Genomic DNA, 16,586 nt, shown 5'->3' with positions numbered 1-16,586 from the left:
TATTTAAAAAAGTAAACAATTGTTATGCATCAAGATTAACCGGAAATCATATTGTAAATAACTCATGAGAAAAAAGTGGTCAGACTGTCTAATAGACCTGTAATCACTATGAATCTGAGGCTTAAGATTGAGGATATTACTTAAATATGATAGGAAAGGTAGTGACAAGAGCATATATTTACATAAGTAACATTTCTGTAAATATTGTGTAATTTGAGCTGATTCACAGACTGGTGAAAAAAAGCTACAAAAAACAAGATGCATGACTAAAGCCAAACTTAATTTAAGCACACATTTCACTTGGGTGTTGCACCACTAGAGCAGCTGGAACGTACACAGTCATTCATTCCATCATTCATTCATTCATTCATCCACAAGTTGGTTTCTCTTATCTTAATCCTGCCATGTCCTTCTCTCAGTTACATCACATCAGGGCCATTTTCCAAATTGTCTGAACCCGAGAGAGCACATATTGAAAGAGACCATCGTGGGACAGCTTCCTTTTGAAACTTTTAATCGTCAAACTTTAATTGGGACCTCAAGCTTGACAGTTACAAGTTTTGCAGTGAGACTGGTGTGCAGAAACTCTTGTCTCTTGAGCCCATTGATGTCAAACTATTGCAGAGCAGACAACAGACAACCTTATAAACACAAGGGGGCGCAGTGACTCCACTGAATCAGCTTGACCCAGGCAACTTCTCAGTGCAGCATGAGTTGTCCCTGGGTCACTGTTGTTCAGTTTAAGATATCAAGGGCTTGATACTTCCTCCTTTTATATTGCCACAGTGTCTGTTATTACCTGAATGTTTGGTAGGCCCAGTCATTTCAACCAGATCCTGTTGTCATTATTGCATTGACACAAGTGCACTAATGAGCGCTTTTTTCTCTAATTGGACCATGACATGATGGGAAAATACTACAGGCATGTTATGATCCATCAGCACTTCCAACCACAGACAACCCAAACAGACCAACCCTAAATTATATAAATACATCAACACAGTGAACCGCCTGGTACAGTAAGAGGGATCCTGTATGTTGTCCCTCTACAGTAATTCTTTAAACACAGTCAAATAACCTTCATAACAGAGATAATGTAAAATATTAGCTAGCCGTATAGAACTCCTAATTGCTCTGTTCATGAATATGTCCAGATCCATAAATAAAAAGAAACAAGTGGCTATGAGGTCACTGTGGATACCAAACCGGGGCCCAGGACAAATCCACCGGGTAAGTACATACATTTAGAGGGACAAATGATGGTTGAAAGTAAAGAAAAGCAGGGCTGACATATTCGCTGTGCTTTTGGCTGTCTTATTATCGTGTTTTTTCCCCCCTATGAATTAATGAATATAATTCCTGTTTTTAGATCTTTAAAAGGTATTCAAATACAATAAAAGAGGAAAAATAATCATCTTTAAGCTAATCACATCAGTCAATCACACCAATTCATCATCTTTCCAAATGTCTCCCTCTGCGCTCCTGAGTCATGATGTTGAGGAAAGTGTTTTTGCCAAACATTATGATGTCATAGCAAAGTTGACATTTTGGATGTGAAATGTCCTCACTTCATCATTATTTTTCAGACATTTGTGTGAAATTTTGCCATAATTAGTGTAAGAATTCTTGAGTTATGGCCAAAAACATGTTTTGTGAGTTCACAGTAACCTTGTCCTTTCACCACCAAAATCTAATTAATTAACTGATGGGTCCAAGTGAATGTTTTGAGAAGAATTTGAAGAAATTCTAACAAGGTGTTCTTGAAATATCACGTTCAAGAGAATGAACGAAGAGAAAAAGCACCTCTTGCCATGGCTATTGCTGGCACCGAGGCCTAAAAACAGAATAAAACAGGCCTATACTAAACTAACATTCACACAACAATAACACTTATTGCTGAAGTGGTGAGTACACGTATATTCAAGGACAAACAGGGTCATCAAACAGGTTGCCATAAGGTCATTGTACTGAAGAGCCACGGCAGAAAGCCAACAGTAACCAGGTTACATAAGCACATGAAAAAAATGTGACTATATGCATTAACAGTTCACTGATGACCGGAAATATTGTCATAATCAACAGCCCAAGTTTGTCTCTCAGTACATACAATGCCCCTCTCAGCAGAGCAGACTAACTAAATGCATTGACAGTATTTAGACCAAGTATAGTCTTGAGGTATTTAAACTTTACTTGAGTATTGTATGCTTCTTTAAGATTTTGATACAAAATATAGTTGATGTTTTTTTTAACTGATCATGCACTGTTATCTATTACCTGCCCAAGTGTATATAAAAGAGGGAAAGAAATTGCTCCACTTAATCAACTAAAGTACTGCTTTCGTGGTCAGGGATCAATGATATGATACCAAAATATAATACTGACACAGGTCATTCTGCCTCATAAACACAATTACTTTTTTTACTCTGAGTAGGCAACATTTTGCAGATACTTTTACTTTGGTAAAATTTTGAATAAATAATTTAATATTTTAATATTTTGATAATGTTGTTTTTGTTACTTTTACTCGAGAAAATCATCTGAATACTTCTTCCACCACTGGCTGCTCTCATGTACTACCATTATTTACAATACATTGTGATAAACATCAGGGGAATAAACTGATGCTACTATGAAAAATCTCATGACAAATATAGAAACAGTGGAAACAACCATGCATTATATGAGCTATAACAAATGTTAGTCCTTGCTTGCATTCCCGTTCCTTTTAAAACTAAATGATAAAACACCTGGCTGACTTCTGAAAGTTAAACAAATGACTTTAGCAGAGTTATTTGACTGTCCATATGGTATTGATTTGACAAACCAGGCCTGTGAGGATGTGAAGGTGTCCAGTTCACCCACAGTGTGACAGGAAAGCAAGTCACGACCACTTTTTTTCCCCTACTGCTCAAAAGTGTGTGTGAAGTCAGCCGTCTGTCTGGCACAGATGTGTGTTGATGTGCTTCCAGCTGTTTGTGGGGATTCATGATGTCTGGACTTATGGTCTGGTCTGGAGGATCCTCCCTACAGCCTGTGAGATCATCACACTTTTAATTAGACCGGATCCGCCAATTAACGGGACGTCAGCCGGTCTCTCTCAGCCCTTTAAAAGCAGCAGAGACAAACGTCCGGCAGGATTCTGACAAGGAGTCAAACAAGGTGGGTTACTTTTTATTTCCTCTATCTCTCAGAATTTTAAGAATGAGTAAATAATTGCACTCTGATGTATTTATTCTTTGTGTGTCTCTTGCTTGGTTTCAGATTTACAGAAGGATGTCTTCCACTGTGCTCTGTGTTGTTATTTTGCTGGCATGTGCCTTGGCATTTAGCGCTGCTCAGAGTGAGTATAATTTGTGTGACATTTGTTTTGCATAGAGCAACATGAAATTGAAATTTTTTATTCTGTATTCTGATTACCAGAAACGTTCTTTCCTAAATGAAGGGCTTTACTGGAATGTATCGTGTTTTCTGTGCATGTACTCATTTATGTTTGTTCTGTTAACAATTATTTACCAGAGAAGGAACGTATGTATGTCACTACTTCAAAAATCAGTCCCTGGCCTGCTGTATTATTAACACACTATGTCCTCAAGTAGATGATATTATTTCAGTCCCTCTCTGATGTTTTATTTTTCTCTTTCCATGTGCTCTTTCTTATAAACAGCAAGCTGTAAAGGTCGATGTGGTGCCGAGTACAACAGGGGTAACCTCTGCCAGTGTGACTACAACTGCCTGTTTTATGGAGAGTGCTGCAAAGACTTTGAATCCCAATGCACCACAAGTAAGAGTCCTACTAATACTTTTCACCAGGTCAATAATGATACCAAAAATGTTTTCTTTGTTGATATCAACCAGCAGACGCTAAGATACAAACATTTTGAGTTACTGATATTTTTCCGCACACATCAGATGGGGTTTTTATTTTAATTCTAAGGGCTATATCCGTTCAGAACTGAAGAAGCCTCTTGGATGAGAGGTGAAATGTCTTCAAGAAACCCAAGCAAGTCAAGTAGCCTACGATATAGCGCTTAGAATTACTATGACCTGAATGACTGACAATATTCACCAACATATCAGTCGAAATGATCAGCACTGTGTAGTCTCACTGTATAATTCTGTTGTGTTTGTGTGCAATAGAAAACTCCTGTATGGGACGGTGTGGAGAAAACTTCAGAAGAGGCCGACTGTGCAACTGCGACTCTGACTGCACTAAGTTCAAACAGTGTTGTCCAGATTATAAGAGCCACTGTAATGCAGAGGGTGAGCCTTGTCCAACAAACTCAGCATGATTGTGTTTGTGTGTTATTTTGTGCATGTTAACCGTGACTTCCCCTCACAGTTTCACACTCTGTAACATCTTTAGTGTCTTCTTTTGACATTTGGTGATCATTTGATACATGATCAGTAAATACAGCGATGACTGTTGGACAGAATGGCTGCATGTTAAAGTCAGCCCTCACCTTACTCAGTTCCACTATCATGCAAAAATAATAAAATAATTTGAGAAAACATGTGCATGAATGGTGTAAAAGTGCAAAAAAGCCAGGGTTAATTAAACATGGCATGTCCACCAGCATGTGGAGTAGCATGCAATGCATGCAGTAATCTGCACCGATGCATTGGATTAAATTTGACAATATTTTCTTTCGGCTAATTACCACAGAAGAAATCAGTGGAGCAACCAGTGAAACGGCACCAGGGAAGACTAGTTCATGTGATAATGTAAATGATAACAAACCTAAAGGTATATTTGACTTGGCAAAATTGTAGTTTTTCCCCTACATTTTCAGTAACTTAGGGTTTAAGACAAATATTTTTACCGGCTTCTCTCTCTAATCTCTGTTCATGAATATTTCATCAGAGCCTCTGACTGAAGCAACAGAGTTTCCAACATTCAGCGAGGGAAACAACGCAGGTGACTATGCTTTTTAAAATACTTGTCCAACCCTAACCCTAACCCTACAAAATTTTATTTAACATCCTAAATAACAGCTACTGGACTTTAATGAAAGAAACCAGTGCTCATACAGTCATTTATTTTAGATTACCTAATTCTGAGCTGATCTCAGTGGCTTTAATAAGACATGTGTCAGGAGTACAGCAGGAAGATGTTTACGGTTGACTGCCACAGTGTGGCTCTCTTGCTGTGGTTTGCTTTGGGGGCCAAGTCTCACCAGAACAAGCCAAGAGCACAAGTCCCACTAGCCAAAAGAAACACAAGGAAGCAGTGTTGCCATGAGTGTGTAGGAGGGTTTACGGGCACAGGCTCAGTCACAAGAGAGGAAAGCACTAAATGAAGCCAAGAAAGGGTGACAGAACATTTTCTTGGTGGTTTTAATTCGGTAGTTGGCTCGGAATAGTTTTGTGGGCGGAGATACTCTTGCATCTGTGTTACTTCTCTCTCAGGAGGAAGACATGTCTCAACATTTCTGGAATGTCACAGTCGCTGATGCGCATGCTCACGAAAACAAACCCAGGAGAAATAGAGGTAGTAGTGATTTAAAAACTGCTAATAATAGATATCATTATTTGATTTTGCCCACAGATGACCTTTTAATTCCACTGGTCAGTCAAACATCATATCAACAAGATGTTCCCAGTGATGGTGAGCAACGATGTGCATGGATAATAAATCTAGCAAAGTGTTTTTTCTCCCAGTAAAGTTTCATGAGTGTGACATCTAAGTGTGTACTTTTTTTCACTTGTCACATACCTCTAGATACATACAGCCAGATTTTTCCCAAAGATGAATTTTCTAACGATGGAGTGAAGGGCCCGGAGGCGAGTCCAATCCCAGAGAGCACCAGTGGCTACGGATCATCTACAGCTGACCTGCTGGATCAGATTTCTACTGAACCCACCAAGGAACCAGATGCTCTAGAGTTCAGTACAGAGACTTTTACAGCTCTCTTTCAGACACAGACCACTCTCTCAGATAATGAACCAACACAGACCGATAACAGCCCCATCATCGAAGAGGCCCCCACTGAGAGCACAGGTATGTGATGTCCAGGATAAGGACAAATACATGGGTGGCAGAAAAAGGAAAAAGGATATCAAGTTTCTAAGTAAAATGTTCAAACACCAGCTGTCTTGTTTACTTAACTAGAAGATGACTTATTTCTTTCCAAAATATATTTCCTCCTTTGGTGTTTTAGTTAATGATGGTGGAATAAATAAACCAGAAAAATTTCACATTTAAGAAAATGGAATCAGAAAAATTAGACTTTCTTTATTACCCCCCCAAAAACAAATTACCAAATTAGTTTTAATACTTGTTTAACTTAATAGTTAACAACTAACCAATTGACTGTTGCAGCTCTACTTTCAACATGAAGTTATTCTCTATGTTTGTTCATCAGATAAATATTATTCTACAGAAGGTATTCATTTACAAATAAGATCAAATAATTTAGTATATAAAAGCATCTGCATTTTTTACATGGATGTTTCTCCAGTATGTCGTCTTCTTCTCTACTAATTAATTCAGATTTTTCTTTTACTTTGCCGCTAATATTTACATGCTGCCTTTAATTTGAAGTTGCTTTTTTCTTTTAAAAATGCTTCTTACTACTGTTGAGTATATCTGATTTATATATAACTTCCTAAGAATGTTTTTCTCCTTCCAGATACCAGTGATGCAACCAGCTCATCCGACGCAGGAACAACTCTCCCTCAGTACTCCACAGCAGCTGATCATGTCTCAAGTCCGACTACTCCAACCACAGCTCCCCAAACTGAGTATTCTCCCACTGCAAACACCCCAGAGCTGGGCACGGTAGGGCAGGCAGAGGTGCAGCCTGAGGATCCGACTGTAGCTTCCTCTGACGAGCCCAAAGCTACAACCCTACCCGTCAGCACCCCTCCAGTATCTACGGGAACACCACAGGGCTCCTCCTCAGTCCTGGAGAACTCTCAGTTCACCACCATCTCTGCCTCATCAACACTGGACTCAACGTCCGTCCCAGAGACAACCACTTCAATCCCAGGACCAGATGACACTGTGAATACAGACACAGGTACCCCCTCTTCTCTGGCAGACCCTGAATATCCTTCCACCAGTGTTTCTCCAGCAGGGCCTGGGGACATGCCAGATCCTGATACTCTGACAACCAACACTCCCACAACCACAAATACAGATCAGGATGACACAACAGCTGACATTACACAAGGAGTAACCACTGATGGTTCGCTTAATGTCACCCCAGACCCAACAAAAGCCCCTGAAGCCACCTCAAAACCTCAGAGCAAACCATACAAGCCACTGCCAGCTAAACCAGCTCCAGCTAAACCAGCTCCAGCTAAACCAGCTCCAGTTAAACCGACTCCAGCTAAACCAGCTCCAGTTAAACCGACTCCAGCTAAACCAGCTCCAGCTAAACCGACTCCAGCTAAACCAGCTCCAGCTAAACCGACGCTGGCTAAACCCTCCAAACCTGAGACTAAGCCTCTGGACACCACACAAACTCTCAACATAGACTATCCTAGAGACTACCAAGCAGGTAAGAAATGCTCTCATCATTGGTCCGCCTCAACATTCACAGAAAACATATCAAAGATGGATTTCAGTACGAGTTTTAAAATTTCTGTCTCTTAGGATCTGATTTTACCTAATTTATATTACATAAGTCTGACACTATTGCAAAAATAGGGGCCTATCTGGTCCGTATTTATTATGGCTCTCAGCCTGCTTTATGAGCTCAGCTGTTTTGTCATTTTGCCTCTGGGTGAACAGCCCTTCCTTCAAATTGCAGCTACACTATATTAAGTGAAAGAGGTGGCTGTTTTCTCACACTGTAAACGAATCAAACATTCTTTTGAAATTACCAATAAAGCTCAGATACTTTAAAGAATGGAAATACGTCTTTGCAGCTCCTGGAGCACAACATTATATTTATCACCCACTAACTCAGTGTGCGATTGCATGGTTTCTTTGTGTTATTGCTTTTTTACTCAGACAGATGGTTTTCCTCACAAACTGTGTCATTTTTTCCCAGATGACAACAACGATACCAATCTGTGCAGTGAGCGTCCGGTCAGTGCAGTCACTACGCTGAGGAACGGCACTATGGTGGTTTTCAGAGGTTAGTGACAGTCAGGCAGCTGATCATTAGAGCTAAGAATTGTATTACACATTGAAATACCTGTTAATTAATGTAAAAGAGAGCAGTGGTGAAGAGAGAATTTGTTTATATTTTGTTTGGTTTTATGCTACTTTATATGTTGACTTCAATACATTTTATTGGGAAATATTGAACTTTTTACTTCATCACATGTATCTGAAAAGTACAGCTAATGACAACTACTTTTGAATTAAGTTTTCACATAAAAACTATGATGTATGAGTTGTTAGCAGTTCCATCACAGAGTAATTTAGTTTTAACAGCTTGGAAACTTTTTTTTCTTCCGATTCTTCTTTTCTTCTACATATCTCATTAATCATCTTGTGATCCTTGCTGGGGGCCCAGCCCTAAGGTTGGAAACCACCGGAGTGTTTAAAGTATAAAGAAGACAAAACCGGTTTCTCCTCAACCGACTACAACAGTAAAATGAAACTTAGACAATAATGTATCAGTATTTACAATCTAATAATGTCATAGTACTTTTACTTTAGACACTTTCAGTACATTTTGATCATAATCTGTACTTACACAATTTTGAATGCAGGACTTTTACTTCTAATGGATGATTTTTACATTGTTGTGTTATTGCTCTAAAGAATCTGAATATTTCTTTCACTGCGAGAGTACAAAAAGTACAGAAAATGCAGGATTAAGAATTTATATCACAATAAACTACACAATTCACACAAGGTGAAATATTGTGATAGACTTCAAAATGACTAATTTTAATTCTCAATGCTGTATGCAGGTGGACCACACTTATGTAGCAACATTATTGTATGTTTTCTTAGGGCACTACTTCTGGGTTTTGGACAGAAACATGGTGCCCGGTCCGGCCCGTGGCATCACCCAAGTGTGGGGCGTCCCTTCCCCCATTGACACTGTGTTCACCCGCTGCAACTGCCAGGGCAAAACGTACATTTTCAAGGTAAATTCACTCATCCGATCTGAAACCAATGAGCGAATTTGGCAAATCTAAATTTAAGGCTTTTTATGGATGGGACCCCTTGCACCATATCCACTGCCCAATCTCACATTTCCTCTTGGTTAATTATCCACTTGTATTACGTGCTGTACTTGTCTGAGGTTTAATATTTGGGATTGTGGTCTCTGCAGGGTTCCCAGTACTGGAGATTTGAAAACGGTGTGTTGGACCCCAACTATCCAAAAGTCATTGAAACAGGCTTTGATGGGCTTCGGGGCCACATTACAGCTGCTCTGTCTGTGCCTCAGTACCAGATGAGGGGAGAGTCAGTTTACTTCTTCAAGAGAGGTGATGAAATGCTGCTGCAGAGTCAAACTACTTAGTATCTTTTTAGTTTATTTAACTGTTTTTCTGTTGTATTTTTTTGTATGATGTATATCATGCCAATTTTCTGAATGAATACATTCTGATATTAACTTTTGAGCATTTCTTCCAGGGGGGGTGGTCCAGAAATATTCATACCAGTTTGGCACCAGTCCAACATGTGGCAGAAGAGTCCAGCATGCTGTTTACACAGTCCACAACCGAATGGTTCGACAAGCAGGTACCCAAAGAAGTTCATACAGGACAAAAAGTAAATTGTATAACATCAATGCATCTTAACTATGACGTAGATTGAAACTTGTTTTCCGTAATTTGTGTGGTTTGTGATTAATGTACTGGGTGTTTTCTGGGTATTTTGAACAGATTTACTTTAACTCACATAAACATGCTGTGAGTTACAACAGATGTAGCTCTCTGAAAAAGTGAGTCATGCTTTTGTGGAGGTGAGAGGGGCAGCAAGGTCCAGCTTGTAAATAATTGGCAAGGGGAAATAGGCTGTCTGTATTCTGTTTATGGGACTGCAACTGTTGAAGGGTTGTGATGTTCTAAAAATATCATCTGAGAAATATATGAATCCCTCCCCTCATTTTACACTCCTCTCTTTTATTTCAAGTATCTAGTCTGAGTCCAGCCATCAACATCCGGACATCTTGGAAGGGTTTCCCCTCCACTGTCACAGCTGCTGTGTCCGTCCCCAACAACAGGGAACCAGAAGGATACAAATACTACGTCTTCTCAAGATGTAAGTCGTCAGTACATAACAGCACCATTGTCATTTCTCTCTTTTTAACAGATTTAGGGAGTGGCTTCAGTTTTATTTTAAGACATTTTCTCTAAAGTCAGTCTAGTGTTGAGGAAAACAAAATATAGTTTCAGGCTGTTCTGTACATCAAGGCCCAAATTTAGTCATTAGATCATTGAGAAGAAACTTGCTTTATTTTGGATTCACTCTCCACACACCCTCGTGACTGACATAAAAGTCGAAGGTCCTAAGTAGTAATTGTGGTTTATTGGTCAAAGATCTTTTCTTTACAATAACAATATTTAATTGTTATTCTTCAAAGAAAAACATCATTCTCGTCTGTCTGCACTAAAACTTTTGTAAGCCTCATTCACATCATGTCTGACACGCCTAACGAGGACCATGTGTGTCTGGGTGTGTGTTTCAGGGTGGGGTATTAGACTAGTAAGGTTGTTGAGGGTGGTGCCCATTCACCTAAAGTTCAAAACGAGTAACCACAGTAAAAGATTCCATTTTAATGTTGATACCGATCGTCTGAAGAATACTGCAGTTCCTGTCTGACTGAATCATTTCACTCAGTTTAATCATCACAAGGGTTTTAACCGTCTAGTCATTTATGTCATTCAAGAAAACACTCCAGCTCTTAAGTTCATGTCTCGCTGTAGCCAAAAACTGTCCAAACTAATCCCCTTAAAACTTAAGTTTGTGCCAAATTCATGTTCACTAAAATGGAAACTGGCATGTGCAAGGATAAAAAGTACATCCTGAAACACATGCATAAATTAAAATGCATAATGAGCCATTCTGCTTTTTTGCAGCCAAATCCTACAACGTGAGGATGGACCGTGGACGCCCCTTCATTGCTGCTCCAACAGCCAGCACGTCACCTCAGAGCAACAACTTCTTCAAATGCCAAAAGAAAGTCTGATGAAAAATGTGTCTCGTACAATTTATTTTCTTCAATTTTAAAGTTTATTACATTCTTCATAAAACACACCGCTTCAGCATGGACTGATTAAAAAAAAGGTACTTTACAAGTACATTAAAAAAAAGCCAAACTAAACTAATAACAACAGGCTTCAAAACAAGTGAACATTATCAAGGCTGAATACAGAACCTGAACACGCTGATTGTAAAATATGTAATGTGTTTCTGACGGAAATGACAAGGTCTCCAGTCACTGATTAGTGCTTCATCGAGCGAATCGTCTCCCGTGTACACCCCGAGAGGGAAATCCCTGACCTGTTGAGATATAAAATATTGTTGCTTTAACAAACCCTGCTTTCCTGGTTTAAACAGTCTGTACAGTGGCTGTATAAAATGTGTATGAAATGTAAAAGACTAATAGTGCGTTCTCTGTTATTCTGCTACCAACATTAAACTGAATTATAATACACCCACATGTATTTAATGCTATGATTGGTTGTTAATTGGAACAAATGCTTTGCCAGGATTAGCGTGCACATCATGACTGTTCAGCAATGATTTGTATACATGTTATAGTTTTCAAAAAACATAACGCACTGCAATTAATGCGTTATGATTAGAGGACTAAGGAGACGCAAAAGTAAATTTAAGTCCATTTAGTACAAATTATCAGGCATGCAACCATTTGCAAAGAATGTGTAATTAAAAAGCAATAATATTTTAGGATTCAAAGTTTTTTTTTCACAAGTCTAACACAGTTCCTGAAAATATGGAATTTTACATCTGATTTACAATAAATAAAACAATATTGTTTCAGGGGTTTGTCTGGAAGTCTGCTGTTTATTGGAAACTCTCAAAGATAAACCAACTGGCCCAGTGTGAAACCACCATATTTATGCTGCTGATGTAGAACATATTTATTTCCACTTTTGTCACCTTTATTAGCAGGAAGATGAAAGAAAATGAGAAATCTGGAATGACATGCAACCAGACTAGGAAAGGTGGATTTTGTGGTGGACTCACACTGCTGATTTGAAACTGTCAAAATCAGCATGTTGGCTGTTTGGAACCTGACTTCATTAGCATTGTCAAACAAGAATGGTGTTATACGACAAGCTAATCAACATTTCTCTACATATAAGGACAGAGCAGCTTTTAACTCTGTTGCTTTGTTTTGATTGACTATGATCAATCATGATTCTCTCACAAACCACTGATTTGGGGCATTATTTTGTTCAATGACTCCTGCAGTCATTCACAATATTGTATCAAGAGCAAATGTTTATAATCCACTTGTGCTACTTTCATTGGAGTTAGTCAGATAGGCTTTGGAGAGATTTTTATGCTTTTTATGAGTGTTCTGTTATTCTGCACTGCTCTAGCACCTTGAAAATGAGCTATGATGAGCCAAAGTGAGCACAAAGCTGCCGTGGGCCTGGAACCATTTCGCGCTCTTGATTATACAATATTAGCTCTATTACCACCCAATTTGTGTGAGTGTTCTCATTTGTTACCTCCTCTCTTCATGCGGCCGCTGCGGTGTTCCGGCCAGCGCTGCAGCTGTCTGCTGGGTCCAGGTCTGGAGGGTTTAGGTGGAGCACTGCTTGTATCTAGAAAAAAATCCACAGCAATAAGAACTTAACACTTATTGAGCAACATAAGGAGAGAAATTATCATTCACAGCAGGGACTGGCACAGTCATGCGGCTACACTGTACCTGCAGAGCTGGAGGAGGGCTCCTGGCTGGTGGATGGGAGGCTGGCCTTGTCAGATTGCTGGCTGGGCTCCTCGATATCCCCCTGTGAGACCACTGGATCTACTGACACTTCTGCACTGGGCCTGGAATAAACAGACAAAACATGTATGAGATCTGATCCAATTATACAGTCAAGCAATCTTAAATCACCTGCAATAAATGAATGCAAGATCAAAAGGTGCACTGTTTGTACATCTTCTGACATCTAGATTCAGTACAGTTCTACATTTGCCTCAGATATTAACACTAACAGTGGAGAGAGCAACATTTTTTTAGTTAATAAAGAAGGGCTTCACATCAGGCTTGAAGTTTGCATATCAGCAAATAGAAAATGTTGCAGACTGCCAGATATCTGAATTCCAACAGGCCCCCCCAAAAAAAGTAACATGAAAAGATTGACAAACAGCCGAGAGGAGTGAGCCCCACCTATCAGTGTCTGGCTCCAGGAAGACGTCGTCTCTGTCCTCCCCTGTGCCGGCTCCTCCTGGCACAACCAGGCCTGGTGTGGACGTGCTCACCATGGGAACCGACTGGGAGGCGTGCTCGGTGGTGTCAGACTGAGCCACCTCTGAGAAGATAGTTACTGGGGGAGAAGAACGTAAAAACAAGATGCACTTACTAATTTTGTTGTAGCATATGAAAGCACTCCAAAATCTGATAACTCCCACCTGGCTTACTGAATATTTTTAGGAACTGTGTGAGTATGTTGATGAAAAGGGTCTATAGAGAAACAGAACAGATCTCTTTATATCAGACAATCAGAGAAAGATACCTGGTGCCGCAACTTGTGACGGTGTGGTAGGAACACTGCGTCCACCAGACTCTTCTTCATGAGTTGCAAGGAACAAGGGGCTTTCATACATCCCAAGACCTGAACACAAGGGGAGAAAAAATGCGTTCACATTAGGGGTCAACAGATTATCAGCCGGGCTGAATGTTGAGGCCAATATTTGGCATTTTGCAGATTATCTGTATTGGCATTTTATGTTAATGATCGCAGATAAAATTAATTAACTAATTAAAAAGTTTAAGTTAGTTAAAAAGTTGATTTTTTTTTATTTAAATGTCAGTTATCTTTATAAAAAAAGTTGCTGGAAACTTGCTGTATATGATGCTGAACGTTTCAGTTTTGATTAAACATTTGCTGAAGGCATTTAAACAAAGTTTAACGTTGCAGTTTGGTATATACCAAATTCTAAATATTGACAGAAAGATTTTTATTTTTATTGTAAATACATATTGGTTCCAAATATCAGTTATCAGTCTCATTAACCACTAATAATCTGTATTTGCCCTAAAAAATTAATATCTGACTGTTACCAAAAAAAATCAATACTGTTACAGTTAGTTGGTGGGGTGTTTCATAGAGTTAAACATTTTTTGTTGCTGGAGTACCTCCTTGTGATGCGAGCTGTCCCAGGTCAGAGTGCGAGGAGGAGCTGGTCTGCGGCATGTCATCTGACAGACCAAACCTGAAGCGAGGCACTCCAGCCACTTGGGGAGAACTAACAAACAAACAAACAAATAACAAAGTCATGCAGGGGCGTAAGACAGCAGTGATAGCAGTTCCAGGTGTTTTAAAAGTAACCCAAAAGATAAAAAAAAAGTTTTAGTTACACCTCGAAATATACACTAAAAGTAATACATTACAATAAAAACATTAAAAAGTGACTAAGTACAGAAAATAATCATGTCATTTTAAAATGCGTTACAGAACCCAACACCACATTTCATGCATTATAAATAATCATGTACTGTATAAACAGTCATTTTGTTGCTAAAACATATTGCTCGGGTATTCTTGGTTCCTGTCTGTGTGAGACTTACTGGATGGCCTGGTCAAAACCATCGGAGCGATGTGGCACCACCAGAGTGGGAGTGCTGGGAACCATCCTGTCATCGTCATCAAAGAAGTGCTGCTGCAGAGGGAGAGATGGAGGGGCATTGTTGGATACAAACATGCACACAATCTCACAAGAGTAAAGGTTTTGCACTATTAGTAAAAATACTGTAATGGATTAAAATTGTCTGAGACTATAGAGGACTTACAGAACTGCTCGGCACCCCGGGAGTGAGCTGAGGGACTCTGCCCACTGACTGCCGACGAACAGGAATACGCTGTGAAGTTTCAGAAAAGTGATCAACAGAGCTTGCAAACTACTCGTAGAGATAACATTAAACGATTACTGTAATAATGTGAACAGAAAATTTGAACTAAAGAAGGAATAGGTGTTTTGAGCCATAAAAAATGATCAAACAATAACTCAAAACAATTCTTTAAATTTAGAAGCAAAGACAACTCTTCCTTCATACCTGAACCTGAGCAGGTGGTCCCAGTTCTGATGTCGGGGCGATGTTCAGGCGCGGGGGCAGCGGATGTGTTGGTCTCCGAGGCGACTGGGGCATACGTGTACCAGAGCTTGAGATAGGTTGTTCTGTAGAGAACGCCTCCATTGTACTGCCCTCGACTAAAACAACAGTAAACATGCTTCAATTAAAAGATGACCATTTTATCTTAACCATTTTATCTTTATCTTCAGAATAAACTGATAAAAGACAAAAAAAAAACCAAAAACAAGCAAACAAAAAAAATTAACCCATCTTCAGTCAATTATTTATTATTAGGCTCTAAAATTCAGAGACTTGGAGATTATTAAATAGCACAAATCATGTTTAAGTTCAAAATCAAATTATTACTTGAGAGGAAGTCAATATAATCAGAGAGGAATGTGCACACTTAAGAAACATAATAAATAAATGTATTACTACAGAAGCATAATTCATTCCCTTTAGAAAAAAAATGCAGTTTTTCCTGAATTGACAGGATTATTATCTCCTGTTATGTGATGAGATTTTCCATGCTCTTGTTTTGATGAATTAGCGAGATCTTCTTAATTCAGGGAAATGGCAGATTTTTTTCTCTCAAGTGAGTGCATATTTCTGTTCAGAGGGGTGAATGTATGAAACAGCTGTAGAGAGGAACCTACAATATGTGTTACACACACGTCCGTTATTCAAAAAAAGAAAAATCAAATTAAATTTGAGAATCTGACTGGTTCCCTAAACGCACCAGCATAATAATAATGAATGTTTATTTTGTATATTTCTAACCATGGGCCTCTCATGGGTCTAATGTTCTCAAGAAGAGTTTTACAATGAAGAGCTCCTGCAATACAGGGCCACATAATAACTTTGAGATTTGTTTCAAAATCGATTATTATTATTATTATTATTATTACTTGAATCATTAGATACATTTTCACAGTAAAGCAACCTTTATGTCTAACACATAGCACTCTTCCCTTCAGACAGACAACAACATATTACATCTTTCTTAGTCATGGTTAAGAGTCAGATAACTAATTGGATGGCGGGACAGTTTGTGAGCACATGTGGAGAGTCTGAGGTGGATCTACGTATGTGCATTTGATGGGGTTTCCTGGATCTTACAGCTGGGTGTCTGGGAATCTGCTGGCCTCTGGGTGGAGTCAGACGCCCCCAAACTCTCCTCTGTTTCTGTGCCCGGGTCTGTTACATCAGCTCCCTGAGAAAGGAAAGAACAAAAGAAAATAATAAAGAGAATAGGTGGTTAAGAGAGAAAAGGAAAACCATGAGGAGAATTTTAAAAAGTTAAGCAGGGGCAAATAAAAAAGTCAAGTGAGGAAAAGAGGAAATGTAAAGAAGAGTACTTAAGAGAAACAGGAGTTGGGTAGAACTGGAGGAAGCGGG

General features: G+C 39.2%; 2 protein-coding genes across 4 annotated transcripts in view; one reads left to right on the top strand and one right to left on the bottom strand.

Moving 5' to 3' along the window:
• Nucleotides 1-3,141: 3,141 nt before the first annotated feature.
• prg4b (proteoglycan 4b) lies at nucleotides 3,142-11,920 on the top strand. 3 transcript variants are annotated; one of them, XM_042514858.1, is made up of 16 exons: nucleotides 3,142-3,159; nucleotides 3,262-3,340; nucleotides 3,665-3,781; nucleotides 4,138-4,260; nucleotides 4,664-4,744; nucleotides 4,862-4,915; nucleotides 5,546-5,605; nucleotides 5,720-5,998; nucleotides 6,630-7,355; nucleotides 7,401-7,502; nucleotides 7,998-8,084; nucleotides 8,915-9,051; nucleotides 9,240-9,396; nucleotides 9,545-9,652; nucleotides 10,046-10,174; nucleotides 10,993-11,920. In XM_042514858.1, the coding sequence occupies exons 2-16, from the start codon at nucleotides 3,274-3,276 to the stop codon at nucleotides 11,100-11,102; spliced, it is 2,337 nt and encodes a 778-aa protein (XP_042370792.1). In that variant the 5' UTR covers nucleotides 3,142-3,159; nucleotides 3,262-3,273; the 3' UTR covers nucleotides 11,103-11,920. The 3 variants fall into 3 exon arrangements, with proteins under 3 accessions (XP_042370792.1, XP_042370785.1, XP_042370798.1); XM_042514851.1 differs by having other exon boundaries at nucleotides 6,630-7,502; XM_042514864.1 differs by lacking the exon at nucleotides 4,664-4,744 and having other exon boundaries at nucleotides 6,630-7,502.
• Nucleotides 11,110-16,586, bottom strand: part of tprb (translocated promoter region b, nuclear basket protein) — a 23,816-nt gene continuing 18,339 nt past the window's right edge. The window contains exons 42-51 of the mRNA XM_042514840.1: nucleotides 16,308-16,401; nucleotides 15,171-15,325; nucleotides 14,907-14,975; nucleotides 14,685-14,776; nucleotides 14,253-14,362; nucleotides 13,630-13,728; nucleotides 13,284-13,440; nucleotides 12,819-12,940; nucleotides 12,616-12,711; nucleotides 11,110-11,416 (exon numbers count right to left, since the gene is read on the bottom strand). Coding sequence (XP_042370774.1) covers nucleotides 11,367-11,416; nucleotides 12,616-12,711; nucleotides 12,819-12,940; nucleotides 13,284-13,440; nucleotides 13,630-13,728; nucleotides 14,253-14,362; nucleotides 14,685-14,776; nucleotides 14,907-14,975; nucleotides 15,171-15,325; nucleotides 16,308-16,401 — 1,044 coding nt within the window. The 3' untranslated portion in view covers nucleotides 11,110-11,366. The remainder of the gene's footprint in view (nucleotides 11,417-12,615; nucleotides 12,712-12,818; nucleotides 12,941-13,283; nucleotides 13,441-13,629; nucleotides 13,729-14,252; nucleotides 14,363-14,684; nucleotides 14,777-14,906; nucleotides 14,976-15,170; nucleotides 15,326-16,307; nucleotides 16,402-16,586) is intronic.

Source organism: Plectropomus leopardus, chromosome 3 (genome assembly GCF_008729295.1).
Source record: "Plectropomus leopardus isolate mb chromosome 3, YSFRI_Pleo_2.0, whole genome shotgun sequence".
Classification (NCBI taxonomy): domain Eukaryota; kingdom Metazoa; phylum Chordata; class Actinopteri; order Perciformes; family Serranidae; genus Plectropomus; species Plectropomus leopardus.
Note: the sequence above shows the minus strand (reverse complement) of the source record. Positions and strands in the feature narration are given on the sequence as shown.

Excerpts from the sequence above, each read along its gene's own strand:
- prg4b (XM_042514851.1), top strand. The coding sequence starts at position 3,274 with ATGTCTTCCACTGTGCTCTGTGTTGTTATTTTGCTGGCATGTGCCTTG. Across the intron at positions 7,503-7,997 it reads TCCTAGAGACTACCAAGCAG|ATGACAACAACGATACCAAT; the intron begins GTAAGAAATGCT and ends ATTTTTTCCCAG. Across the intron at positions 9,653-10,045 it reads CCGAATGGTTCGACAAGCAG|TATCTAGTCTGAGTCCAGCC; the intron begins GTACCCAAAGAA and ends TTTTATTTCAAG.